This window comes from Petromyzon marinus, chromosome 78 (genome assembly GCF_048934315.1).
Source record: "Petromyzon marinus isolate PM22_M1 ecotype Great Lakes invasive population chromosome 78, UKy_Petmar_22M1.pri1.0, whole genome shotgun sequence".
NCBI classification, from domain to species: Eukaryota; Metazoa; Chordata; class Hyperoartia; order Petromyzontiformes; family Petromyzontidae; genus Petromyzon; species Petromyzon marinus.
Genome location: NC_133744.1, coordinates 2045098 through 2058599, shown reverse-complemented (window position 1 = coordinate 2058599; position 13502 = coordinate 2045098). Strand labels below are relative to the sequence as shown.

General features: G+C 49.8%; 2 protein-coding genes across 4 annotated transcripts in view; both read left to right on the top strand.

The window, feature by feature from the left end:
• Positions 1 to 5204, top strand: part of LOC142907361 (uncharacterized) — a 39964-nt gene extending 34760 nt beyond the window's left edge. For all 3 annotated transcript variants that reach the window (XM_076056797.1, XM_076056796.1, XM_076056795.1), the window contains one exon: positions 2762 to 5204. In XM_076056797.1, the coding sequence (XP_075912912.1) occupies positions 2762 to 3013 (252 nt within the window). In that variant the 3' untranslated portion in view covers positions 3014 to 5204. The remainder of the gene's footprint in view (positions 1 to 2761) is intronic.
• Positions 5205 to 12525: 7321 nt separating this feature from the next.
• LOC142907360 (myelin protein zero-like protein 1) overlaps positions 12526 to 13502 on the top strand; it is a 36872-nt gene continuing 35895 nt past the window's right edge. Inside the window, exon 1 of the mRNA XM_076056794.1 lies at positions 12526 to 12782. Within this exon, the coding sequence (XP_075912909.1) occupies positions 12728 to 12782 (55 nt within the window). The 5' untranslated portion in view covers positions 12526 to 12727. The remainder of the gene's footprint in view (positions 12783 to 13502) is intronic.

Genomic DNA, 13502 nt, shown 5'->3' with positions numbered 1-13502 from the left:
TGGAGAGAAGGCAATCCAAGTCGTCGAAGAATGAGGAGGGCTCACCAGGGAGGCAGTAAAGAAATTGAAATTAGATTGTAAAAAAAAAGAGACAGATGATAGAAGAAATTCGAAAGAGGGAAACAAAGGAAGGGCAACAAGTGGAGGCGATGGGATCCAGGTGGAGGAGAAGAGCAATCAAACGCCACCACCAGGCTTGCCAGGTGGTTGTGGGGAATGGATGAATTTGGTGCAGGAAGTGGAAAGCACACCTGGGGTGGCAGTGTTGAATGTAGATATCTAGGTTTCTGTAAATGCTAGGGCTTGAAGGTTTTTAGAGAAAAAGGCGCCTAGGGTGGAAGTGAGCTTGTTATAGACTGAACAGGAATTCCAGAGGCCTAGGTGAATGGAGCTTATGGGTGGAGGGTGAGGTCGATAGACACATCTCCCAGGCCAGAAGGCCACGAATAGGCGAGACCGCAGCGGTAATGTGGCTCGACAAAATAATGTTTGGATCTGGTTGGTGGAGCCTATCGACAGCCGCACAGGGCGAGGAGGTAGCCGAACTCACGTGCATGGCATGGCGGCCCTGGGCAGGCGAGGCCACTATGACGTTGTGCAACGGTGGGGGGGGGGGGGGGTTGGCCGACACGGTCCACAGAGCTGGCTGACAACCACACGGGGCGCTGAGGAGACCGCACATGCGCACCGAGCATGGTGGCCCCAGAAAGGTGAAGTCATGGTGATGTCGCAGCTTGGTGATGGAGTCACAAGATGCGGTAGGAGGAGCAGACTAGCAGCCGCACGGGACATCAAGGCAACCATGCCGGTGCCCCAGGCACAGAGTGCCTGGGCAGGCTGAGCCCCGACGACGGTGCAGCGCCATGGAGGTGCAACTCAACATAGTAACCAGAGCTGGTCATTCAGTGCGCAGAGCAGCCAGCAGGTGAGGTCTACATTCCTGGCCCATAGGTCCCGGGTAGACAAAGCCCCAGCGACGTCGGTGTTCAATAGGTGTGGCCGCCCGACGTGGTTGGCGGAGCGGGCCAAATGCTGCACAGGGCAGTGAGGCAGCTGCGGTCTAGCACCAGGCATGACGGCCCTGTGCAGGCGAGGCCATAGAGGCGTTATGGCCCAGTTGTCTAGCCGCCCGATGCGGACGCTGGAGCCGGCCGACAGCCACATGGGGTGGCTGCGGTAGCCGCATCAACGTACCGGAGAGGTGAGGTGACAGCAGCATCGTGGCTTAGTGAAGGAGCTGCCTGGCGTGGTTGCCTGAAGAGGCCAACAGCTGCGGTGCGTGGCAAAGTAGCTGCGCTCACGCACCAGGTGCAAATCTCCTGGGCGGGCGAGGCCGCCTCGGCATCACTGTCTGGTGAGGGAGCCACGTGACGTGGTTAATGCAGACTTCATTCCTCGAAAAATATTTCTATTTGGTGTTTGAACATCTTAACGCCTCTTTTATTTCCAGAAAGGGTGAAACCTATTGTTATTTTTTTTATACTTTCTGCATTGTTTTGACTTTAAAAAGGGGGGTTTTACTGCACAAGTTTCTGAGGTGGTAAAAGTCAGTCTGAGTCACATAAAAAAATATATGCTTCTCGAGTCCTAAATGACAATTTAAGACAGCTCCCCAACTCTTTACAGATGATGAATCAATTATCATACAACCTACTGAATTACGAACAACCATATTTAGGTTTTCGAATTACTTTTTTTGTGCCGACAAGAAGGAGCTGTCGTTTTGACATGGAACTGAAGAAAGTTGGAGGTCATCCAATTTCGGATGTCAGTAAGGCAAACTTTATGGATAATAGGGTAAACCACTATAGTATGCACTACTTCAATGGTGGACTAGCAACACTACACGACCTCCACATTGGCATTTAGCTCCTGCTGAACATATTGCCATCCGCGAGAACAGGATCCGTGAGTCTATGAGTCTCTTGGTTAGTCTATGGCTGAAGATGCTGTACAATAAGTGTCTGGAGAGCATCTCTCAATTCTGTGGTCACTGCAAGACATCTACTCAGACTGGCCTTCCCAGAAAATCTAAAATGCAAAAGTAAAAATTTACTTTTCATTTATTTTATTCATTTTTATTTGTATTTACCCTTCTTATGCTCTTCGTTGCGAGTGGTTGTACTTTACTTCGCTCAGTTAATGTTAGCCGTTGATGTGACGGGTTTCTTTTATCTTTCCTGTTGCTCTGTGCCCCTTGTATGATTCTCATTCTGTTGTAATATGCACCGACGCCTACTTTATTGAGGGCGATATTGGCATAAAACATCGATTGATTGAGAATAATTGAGCATATTTTTTTAGAGAACGCGTCAGTCATAACTCTATTTAAGTCGATGGGTGTCTGTGAAAGCATGGATGAGAGACAGAGGCAGTGGAAAATAGGAAGGTCTTGATGAGTCTGGGCTTGAACAGAGGCAGGGAGTGGACAGGATGTCTTGGGAAAAGGACTTCTGAACTGTGGGGGTGACCCCACTGCTCAAAGGCAAACCCAGTGATCAATGAAGTCAATGATGTTACATGCTTATAACCAGCCATGACATTCTCCATGTATGTACGTATGTTGAAACTCTTTCACTCCATAGCCAACCTTGTGTGCATTTATATATAGTTGGAATTTGCATTGTATATACAGTAACACATTTTGTTTTAGGTTTCGGTGGCGGAATCCAAAACATGAGAGGCTACAACAAGTTAACGTTGTGCACCGGATTGTATGGCTACATTCAATGCCTCACAGTGATGTCCTTCTCTCCCCAAGGGCACTGCGGTGTATGCCGTGCTGGAGCATCGCGGGGACCGTTCGACTGCGGGACAGGAGCCAGCCACCTGCATCTACTCCCTTGCCGGCGCCGCCACAGCCAACCACACCACGAGCCCCGAAGGCTCCTGCCTGTACTCCATCGTAAACGTGGAGAATACGAGGAGGAAGAAGAAGAAGAAGAGCAAGGAGAAGAGTGACCACGAGGATGCCTCAGGCATCTATTCCCTCGTCAATGCAGACAGTGGGTAGCCCAACCAAAACGCATTCAGCAGGCAAACAAGACACCACATTCCTCACTCCCCAACAGACCCTACACATGATCACATGGCTACATCCCGTCCGAAAGAAGTTCAACATACATACAACATGAACCACGGGGTCACCAATTGCCTTAGAGACTCAGAGTTGGCACCGCTGACATCCTGGGTTTTAATCTGGGTTTCAGTTTTTTGCCTCTGATTAGCAGTGGATGGCACAACAAGGACATAACAGCTCAACACCGTGTGTGTGGCCTTATAAAGGAAAGAATCAGAAATAGAATGCATTTATCCAGGAGAAAGTTACAATAATCGAGATGAAAAAAACGACAAGAGTGCAAAATATAGGACAGGTAGCAATCACAAAAAAGTTAAAATTGCATAAGTACATCTATTCCCAAACTTGGGCAAGGCAGCAAAACAGCAAAAACAGTCCCAGACCACACCAAGATAACACACAGCATAGCATAGATTTGCCAATACGAATGGTATGGGTAAACAGGGCCCAATGTAGATGTATTCAAGCGCCAAGTGATGTGAGATTGAATTTTAAATATAGGTCACAATGTTGGGTCCTGTATGGTAGATTCAGTGATAAACGAAAGAGCAGAATGATGGTCACGGCACAGCTGGGAGAATGGCGTGGGGGGGGGGGATTCTGCTCTCTCCCAAACGTCTATCCCAAACCCCACCGCTTATTGTAATTGTCTTAGTGTGAGCCAGGGCGTTCTTCTCCCGTAATGGGGTGATTGTGTGTTGTGGGTGGGTTGCCACACGATTAACGGAGGTCTCGGATACGCGTCTTTAGTATTGAAATAAACATGGGTCTATCATTACAATTTTGCCTTAAGAGCTCCATGACATATCCCCGTGCCGCAAAACCAACATACCTTATGGGTATCGCGAATTCGCCACACACTACACTGCAATTGTGACTCCCCCCTGGCCACACCATTTATCACCATGCAACTATCAATGCGAGTCTTACATTAGCCACCACTGCATACCGAACACGCCAGTATATCCCAACCCACACGCATTATTCACACGAAGGCACCCTGGCAGCAGCAGCAGCAGCAACACAGGCCAACTCCCCCTCGCCGAGTCACAGGAGCCAGCAGTGACATGGTGCACTTGGCCCCGCTATCAGCCATGCTTCTCTCTTATGGCTTCTACAGCTTGCCACATTCCAGCCTCACTCCTGCCTAGGCCCTCACTGCGTGCTGAAACACAAATACAACCAGCCTAACCTCTGATAATACTTTCCTAACAAACCACAATCTACACCAATGACAATTCTACTTAAGGCTCGGGAAGTCTCCTTTGCCCAGAGTCCAGTCCACTGCTCCTGCCTTCAAGCCATTCTACTTCCAATACTGTATGGGATGCTAAGAGATATGGCTCCTGCATGCTTCGCTCTGAGCACTGCCATTTATACTACTTAGAGGCACCCAACCCCCATTAATTCCACCTAGACTGTTCCCAAAACTGGTCATACTGCCTATCTTACATAAGCGCACAACTTCATCTGTGATGAACGCTGCACTTTCCGTCGTTTTAATGCAGGGGGCGCTACAAACATACGCACCCCCTGCATGAATGACGGAGGTGCAGGGATAGACGTTCGATTACGTTGGAATCGATCTGCAGACGGCGGTCTTCTCGCACGGCCAGCTCTATATCGCCTTATCTCGATCCCGCAATCCCAAACAGGTGAAAGTCCGCATCGAACCGAACCCGCAGCAAGGCCATCTATTTAACAACGAGAGAAAATTCACACGAAATGTCCTTTTCAATTAAGTCTTCCAGATGTAAAATGATAAAAGTTTTTAATGAGGAAGTAAAATTATCTAATTTAAAACATAATACAATTCAAAGATGTTTCATTTTAAAACTTCAAAACAGAGCATCGGGTGCTTGCGTGAATACGTCGTTCGTGTGTATTTTTTTTCGTGACTTTCCCGGCCGAAAGCCGTAAATGGTTGTGAGGTGGCGCCACAGGCGCCCCCGAACAACCCCGAGTACTTTATATTGTTCACCCTCTCCTGTGGTAGAATGATAGCTTCAACAATTTGCAGGTGCAATCAAATGAGAAAAGAACGTTTGTTTTCATGTTTTTTTAGATGTGATCAATATGGGGTTGCAATGTAATTTTTATCACTTAGTAAACCCAAATATTTGAATACCTTCGTTTGTTTAATGTTATTTTAGTTATTTTTCATTGAACAATGCCACAGATAATTGCATGGTCACTGAGAATGTTAACTAAGACTGCCACTTTTAAAAATGTACTCAGTAAATGTGTAAGTAAGATATCAAGTACGGATGAGCGATCTGAATCTTTTCATATTGGGTCAAGTTGTTGAAGTAACCAGTTGATTTATATTGTCCTGGTTTGTAAAGTTTAATGCATCATGTAATAGGTTTCGCCTATTCCAATTTAGATCCCCTATGTGTAATAGTTCACATTTTGTAATCGGTGATGTAATTTTATCCATGGATTTATTTTATGTTATTAATTGATGGTATATAGCAACACATCAGAGTAAAATGTTGGTTAGCTGGAGAAGAAAGCATCACCGCGATATATTCAACAGAGCCCGAGTCGACACAGTAGTAAGTTGTATGCAAGGTAGGTCATTTTTCACATTTCCTGCCACACCTCCTCCTCTTGATTGTATGTCTTATCGGAATATATAATATCCTATTTATATTACACTAGGATTTGTACATGAGGTAAGCCCTGATTCAGACAGACAGAAGATATCCAGGCAAAGATTATTGAAGATATTTTAGAATTGTTTAAATGTAGCTATACGGGCTTGAATATTGACATGGACAATGCCAAGCCTCTGTCTGTTTTTTAAAATCTATTGGTGAGTTTCAGTGAGTGATGGACAAGATATGGCGGTAATTAGACTAGGATTGGTTTCAACACCCGACCTAATCACCAATATAAAATTACGTTTTAGATTTTTTTCCTACGAGAGTGCTGTCCTAAATTGCATTTTCTAGCATGTAGAGAGGCATGTCTATGATTCATATTTAAGCCACGGGTAACAGGTGGGGTAACTTATGAAACAAACAATATCATGACATGGTAGAATATTGTAGACTGGAGGAAAATAATTAACAATATGGGAGGTGCCATTGTTTGAGAAAGTATAGGGGTGTGTTGTGTATGATGGATGAGTTGACAATGGCAGTGAGTTTGATGGGTTGCCGAACCCATTCGTTTACAGCTTGGCCTGCTGCAGAGGATGCCACAGCAGCCTCTCTTGCTTCCTGCAAGGAAGTTAATGTGTGGCTGAAGGACGTCGGCCCAGAACTTGCAGGGGCCGATGCTTTGGCCTGCTTATTCTCATTCAGGGATGCGGGGCCCTGGCCGTACATCAACTAGAATAGTAAGAATCCCGTAGAAGCGTGTGGAGCCATTCCATTTGTCGTGGGATCTCCCGGAATGTGCAAATCCCAGTAGGTTTGCTTTTTGTTGACTACTTGGCATAGCATGGAAAAAAATAGTATGATGCAGTCTTCTGACCATTCCAACTGTCTGTGGGTGAAAAAGTGAGCTTTTTACTTGCTAACATGGCACGTATCTCCTTCAGCAGCTAGAACTAAGAATTACGATCCTGGTCAGTCAGCAATTGCTTGGGAGGAGGGGGGCTTATCCACCACCTACCGATTTACAAATGCCTTTGTGATGGATGTTGCTGTTTGATCTAGAAGTCATGCCATCAGCCAATGGGTAAAGTATTCCGCCCCAAACAGCAAATAACAATTCCCCCATAGAATCGCAGAGAAGATACCAGAATATATTGGGTAACTCTTTCATTTACTCTCAATACAGAAATTCATTGCAGATGAACTTTTGTAATTCAAGGGGGGAGTGTCATGCACAATCTTAGCATGCTGCCACACAGCAATGGATGTCTAAAGCATACCCGCTCAATAATAGTTCATCTTCAAGACACCAAAAGTTAATCTACGTGTATTAGCTGCCATGTCCTCTACGCCACTGACTCAGAAAAATAACGCATCAATGCTGCGGGATTACGTCCCAACGCATTAAATCGCCCTCCCAATGATAAACACGTGGCAAGTGATATGCATCGTCCTCCTGGCCCTGATTAAAGTTGGTCTTTGTGTATCGTAAACTAAAACTATTACAACAACCAAATTATTTTCACACGTATGGCCAACTGAGCTACATAGCCCTTTAAAATAAGTGACCTGGCCACAAATGATAGCTCAACAAAGTGGCTTATCACGTGGACATTTATAGCAGCCAAATACTAAATATTTGAGTAAAAAAACAGGAGCCAGAGAAAAATCCACGTAGCCAATGCAAAAGACAACATGCAAACTCCAAATACACAGGCGACAGGTACGGGATCAAGCCCGCCACCTTCTTCATACCAGGCGAGGGCGATAACATCTCGCTTCCATGGCGCTGTAATACAATAAAATCAGACACGTGACAAAATGAACGATCAGAGATCTGTCCATATATGGGAGAACATAGGCGTGGTGTTGCACGAAGGGGCGTGTCTTTTCCCGTATCCCACACCTCAGATTCGAACTTCAGCAACCTTGGCCTTTTTGACCCTTTATTGTATCGATTACGCTCAGTCGATCCGGTACCCATCTTGAACATTTCCGTTTTAATCTTAAATTACATTCTACGGTTCAAAGAGCATACAAAACAACAGTATTGATATTCTTAGCTCTTTCGGTAAAGTCACGTTGGAGGGAAACAATAAAATATATTTTATTGTTTTATATATATTTTATTATTTTATTATTTCCCTTCAACGTGACTTTACCGAAAGAGCTAAGAATATGAATTACTGCAGTCACGAAAGCTTTAAATCAAAATTTAACAGTATTGATGTTCGATTCATATGCAAATGTGTATGATAATCTGTTCATATAGTTGTTCAGACTGCTATGTTAAGTCGCTATATAAAAATATCATTTGTTATGCTTAGTAAACATTTTCATGCTATTTTCCGATTTTATCGTTGACGCGATTCAGTGCATTCCGATGTCCTTCACCTTTAACTTGACTGTGAGTGTCAGATCGTACATTATACTTTATTCAGTGAGTGCATTAAAGCAGTCTGCATGATGAACCATGTGGACATTTGAGGTAAACCTAGTGTCTGGAATCAAATAAACAAATGAGGGAAGGAAAAAGTCATCTCACGATTTTATTTATTGGTCAACAGAACGTGACATTCCGCAGTAAATGCAAATAATGACAACACACAAAAAGGGAGATGTGAGCAGCACCTCAAATGGTACAAAAGATCCCAGAGAAATACAACCACAAAGCCACATGAATAAGGTGTAAAGTCAGAATTTCACTTACGCCTATGGCACTACACAATCCTGCCACACATACACAGTCTACCGATTCCATATCTGCACAGCACTGAACTTCAGCTGGAGGCCAGCACTCAAGCTTCTAGGAAGTCTTGGTGAGGATAGCGAGGTCTGGGGCTGGATCCTCGCTCCTGCCCGCTCCTCCCCACAAGATGGCACTGTATACTCTTTGGTTCTATTTGGTAAAGTCACGTAGGTAAAAAATAAAACAACAAAAATCACGACGTTTCGGCCACAACACAAGTGGCCTTCATCAGGTGAAGGGACCGGACTGTCTCGAGGACAGTATGGTGAAGGGACCAGACTGCACCATCACGAGCCTTCTTGCAGAGGAGGAAAAAGAGGAGGAGCTCGCCAAGCTGGTAAAGGGGGGGAGGGGGGGCGAGGGAGCCTCCAGGACCCCGCGAGACAACCCCGGGATGGGTGGCAGGGCTACAAACTGGCATAGGGGATATAGCTGCCCAAGTGACCCATGTACGTGAGAAGGCGAACCAAAATATGGACCAGCTGCGGTCAATAGTGGAAACCGTCCGGGCCGAGGTAGGGGGGCTAAATGGACGTGTGTCCCAAATAGAGTCAGAGCTTAGGCAGATGCGTATTGGGGGGGGGAAGAGGGAGTAGGCAGGGGGCCTCCTACGGAGCCGCCACCCTTCCCCGGGCGTGTTATCTATGCGACCGTCGGGGGCATCGCGTGAGAGACTGCCCCCAGATCGCCCGCGCTAGGCACATGCCAGGGTTAAACGCCAAGACCTCCCTAGAGAGGGGGCCACTGAGGCGTGCAATCGATGTGGCCCCAACACAAACAAACTGTAAAGATAATGGCGAGCGAGTGACCCCCAAGAACGCGGCGACTTCGGGCGACTGGCTGCGGGAGCTGGTGGCAAGAATCACGGGGGCCACGTCGCTGGTGGAAGGGCAGGTGAACGGGCGGCGTACCCAAATTCTGCTGGACACGGGGGCGGTGGCCTCATCCCTGAGCGCCACACACTGCAGCGTGGTCGGGGTTGACGTGGGCCACCTGCAGGCCCCGGATCACGCGCTGCACACTACAAGCAAAAGCTGGGATGGGACTGCTGGGGAGGGTCATGCCTGAGGTCCGTCTCGGACACCAGGTGTGTACCCAGGAGTTCTATGCGTCGAGCGTGTTATGCCATGAGTGTATTGCAGGTACCGACCTCCTGGAAAGTTAGGGCTCAACTTGCAGCCCCGCCAGCGATGCGCCACCGTGGAAGGCAGCGGGGAGCGGATTCTGTTCCTTGGACAAGAGCCGGATCGCCCCCGCTTTGAGCCCGTGGCGGCTATCCTGGTGTCGGCCGTCACTGTCGGCCCCCTCGTGGAGATGCTGGTGCCGGTGGCAACACCCTCCACTGACCCCGCACACCGACCATCGGGCGAGGTAATGCTGACTCCTCACCCGGAGTTGGCGGCACGGTACGGGGTTGTGGGGTCGGCTACAATGGTAAACGCGGATGGGGGCCGACTGTTTATGCGGTTGTTTAACCCCCACAGTACCCCAGCAGCACTGCGACGGCGCACCCCGGTAGCCACCATACACCCCCTGCACGCGCATTCTCAGCCCTCTGGGCTGAGGACCCCTGGCGCCCCGAGGACAAGCAGGACCTGGCCTGGCGAGTCGGCCAGACTCCCAGAGCCGAGGTCGTCCCCCTACTTGACGCGCTACGTGTACCCTGGGCAGATTTACCCAAGGGGGAGGCTGATCAGCTGTGCGGGTTACTGCGGGAGCACGCCGACGTGTTCAGTGAGCATGATTCGGACGTGGGCCGGACAGACCTCGTTAAGCACCAAATTGACACAGGTGCAGCCCGACCCATTAAACTCCCCGCATACTGAGTGGGCGCGCCTGAACGGGCCCAGATCAAAGAAGCAGTCGCGGATATGCTCCGTGATAACATAATCCAGCCCTCAGCGAGCCCCTGGTCTGCCCCGGTTGTACTGGTGACAAAAAAAGGATGGGTCGACCCGTTGTTGCGTTGATTATCAAAAGTTGAACGCAGTTACACTCGGCGACGCCTTCCCCATCCCCCGCATTGATGACACCTTTGACAGCCTCGCAGGGGCGCGGTATTCTTCCACCCTCGATCTAGCGTCCGGGTACTGGCAGGTGGAGATGGCGAAGGAGTACCGGCCAAAGACCGCATTTACCACCCCGATGGGACTGTTCGAGTTCCGAGTACTCCCTTTCAGACTCACTAACGCGCCTGCAACATTCCAGCAGTTGACGGAGTTGGTGATGCGGGGCTTGCAATGGGAGCAGTGCCTAATTTACCTGGATGACGTAATAGTGTTCAGTAGGTCCCTGTCTGAGCACTGGTCCAAGGTTACGGGAAGTGTTCCAACGACTGCAGAGCAGGCCATCTCAAGCTCAAGTCGCGTACGTGTCATATTGGACAGCGCAAGGTTGGGTACCTCGGACACCGCGTCAGCGAGGCAAGGGTGAGCAATGACCCGGAAAAAGTACGCGCCGTAGTGGAGTGGCCACGGCCGAGGAGCCTGATGGAGATCAGGTCATTTTTGGGGCTAGCCACTTACTATCGTCGATTTGTGAAGGGATTCAGCGAGATTGCACGCACCCTCACCCAACTCACTTCCCCGAAGAACCCCTATCAGTGGACGGACGCCTGCCAGACGGCCTTCACTACCCTCAAGGACCACCTCACCCAAACCCCCCACCCTGGCTTTCCCTGACTTTTCCACTGAGTTTATTTTGGACACCGACGCCTGCAGCAGTGGGCTGGGCGTGGTGTTGTCACAGGTGCAGAATGGGATGGAGCGGGTCATCGCAAACGCCAGCCGGACTGAATTATTGCATGACCCGTCAGGAACTGTATGCCGTGATTTTCGCGCGTAAGCAGTTCCGGCCGTATTTGTACGGCAGGAAATGTCGCGTGCGCACCGACCATTATACTTTGCACGTCCTCCTCACATTCAAGGAACCGCGGGGGGCAGATGGCCCAGTGGCTGACGCAGCTGCAGGAATATAACCTGCAGATCGAGTACAGGGCTGGATGGACGCACGCAAATGCGGACACATTGTCAAGATGACCGACGGTGTGCTCCGAGACAAGGACTGAGGAGGCCTGCCCGTGCTCAACGGGGGGACGCTTCCAACAGGCAACGGCCCCCCCTGGAACGCCCTGAGAATAACTCCCCTCCATTGGGAGAGAGTGCCATGTGTGCCACAGAGGAAAATAACGCTCGGGGTGAGGGCGGGGCATCTTTTTTTAAAATTGAAAGGTAGCGTATGATTGGCTGCGCAGTGCGACGCTCCCCTGGGCCTTTGAATTTTAGAGAATAAAGGTGGAAGCCCCGGGACGATTAGCTGAGTTGTCTACAACCTCCAGGCGGTCCAGACCCTCCCTGCCGTCCTGCCTCTTCGAGCCGCTCACAGCATCCGCGTGATGCCAGCGGGTGCTGCTGCGAGACAGTGATGGGGCAAGTCTTCTCTCGTCATTCTCCCTCCGACACTCTCAGCATCATTGGGATGCCGTGAGTCCAGTTTCGAGGTACGTGGTAGGACGTCTGAGCAACTGGGTTCGTAAGCAGAGTTAGGCTGAGCTCTTCCCGCGAAATATCCCCCCCAGGTAGGGTGTATTTGCGCCGGTAAGAAATCACCCTGCACCGAGAATCAGTGCAGTGTGATTTCTGTGTGTGTGTGTGGAACCTCGGCGCGGTGCTGGTAAATACACGGCCGCCAACGCTCCCGCGTGTTTACGCGCGAGCTTTTGGAAGAAAAAAAAACGAGCGCCTGCAGTGTGCCGCGTGATTAATTAGGGCGGGGGCGTGGTGCGATAAATCCGCTCGCCGGCGTTTCCACAGCGTGTTCACACACCGGCATAGCATTAGCGGCGAGGCGTGCGCCTGCATTCACACAGCCATTTAGCATTAGCCTTTGTGTGCTAGCAGATTCGGGCTTAACCACCAGGAGGGGCGCGCGCGCATATTCATACCGCCGCCGGCCAGCGAGTGCTTCTGCGAGACAGCCGAGTAGCGATGCGCCTGCACGCCTCCGTGTTCGCTTATGTGGTGGTGATCGTGGGCGTGTGCGAGACAACCCCGGGCGGGCGGGGGGGGCGATCACGCGATCGGCGGGGGCCCGGCGAGAAGCGGCCGACGAGGAGGAGTGGGGAGTGGCGTCGCGCCCCGCCCGCTCCACAGGGAGCGGAGAGGCGGACGGCGGCCCCCACAGTTTCCCTTCCCGTACGCTCGGAGAGGAGCGGCTTGCTTCGGCAGCCCTGCAGCGCCATAACAATCCAAGCAAGGGAAGGATGTTGTTTGGCTCCTCGCCAAATTCGAGACAATGAAGCAGCAGCGCATGCCGATGATGATCATCATCGGCTTCGTGCTCGTTTTGGGTGAGTGGTCGCAGTTTTAATTGTCACGGCGCAGTCACACGGCTCGCACTCTCACTGCACCTCCGATTCGCACGGTTGGGTGGGTACATACGGTGCGAAATAAGTTCACCATACATACGTGCTGTATTCATGCATCTGACTTTGGGAGCTCAAACAACCGAGTACTGTGCGTGTCAACAACATTTTAATACGGTTTTTTTTTTCATTTTGCACGTGACGAGCATCATCCTCTGGTCGGTCAAAACAACACGGAGGGAGGGGGGAGCTGAAGGTTGTGGTTGCAGCATTGTATGCGAGGATCATTTTTGAGGGGATGTTGCAGATGAGTGATCTCAGCTAAGGCCCCACTGAGCTGCTGTGTAGCGGCTCTTTTTCAGAAGCGACTTGGCCATCACAAATGATAGCAGCTCAACCACGTGAGCTCATCATCGTCACGTGGAGATTCATAGCAGCACCCACATACTCTAAACGCGTGGTGACGTTGATTATGAATATGGAAGATAAAAAAAAATCCACGCAGTGACAACCATGGGGAGAGAGAAACGCAAATTCCAAATATACATCAGCAGGCATCGTTACGGTCGGGTTCGAACCCAGGACCTCCTGCATATCAGGCGAGGGAGTTAACATTTACTAGCCACGGGAGCGCAGCAATACGACGCGACATCACGCAAACTCTTCCAACCCCTCGACCGACTCCCAATTTCAAGGTCGCACTCA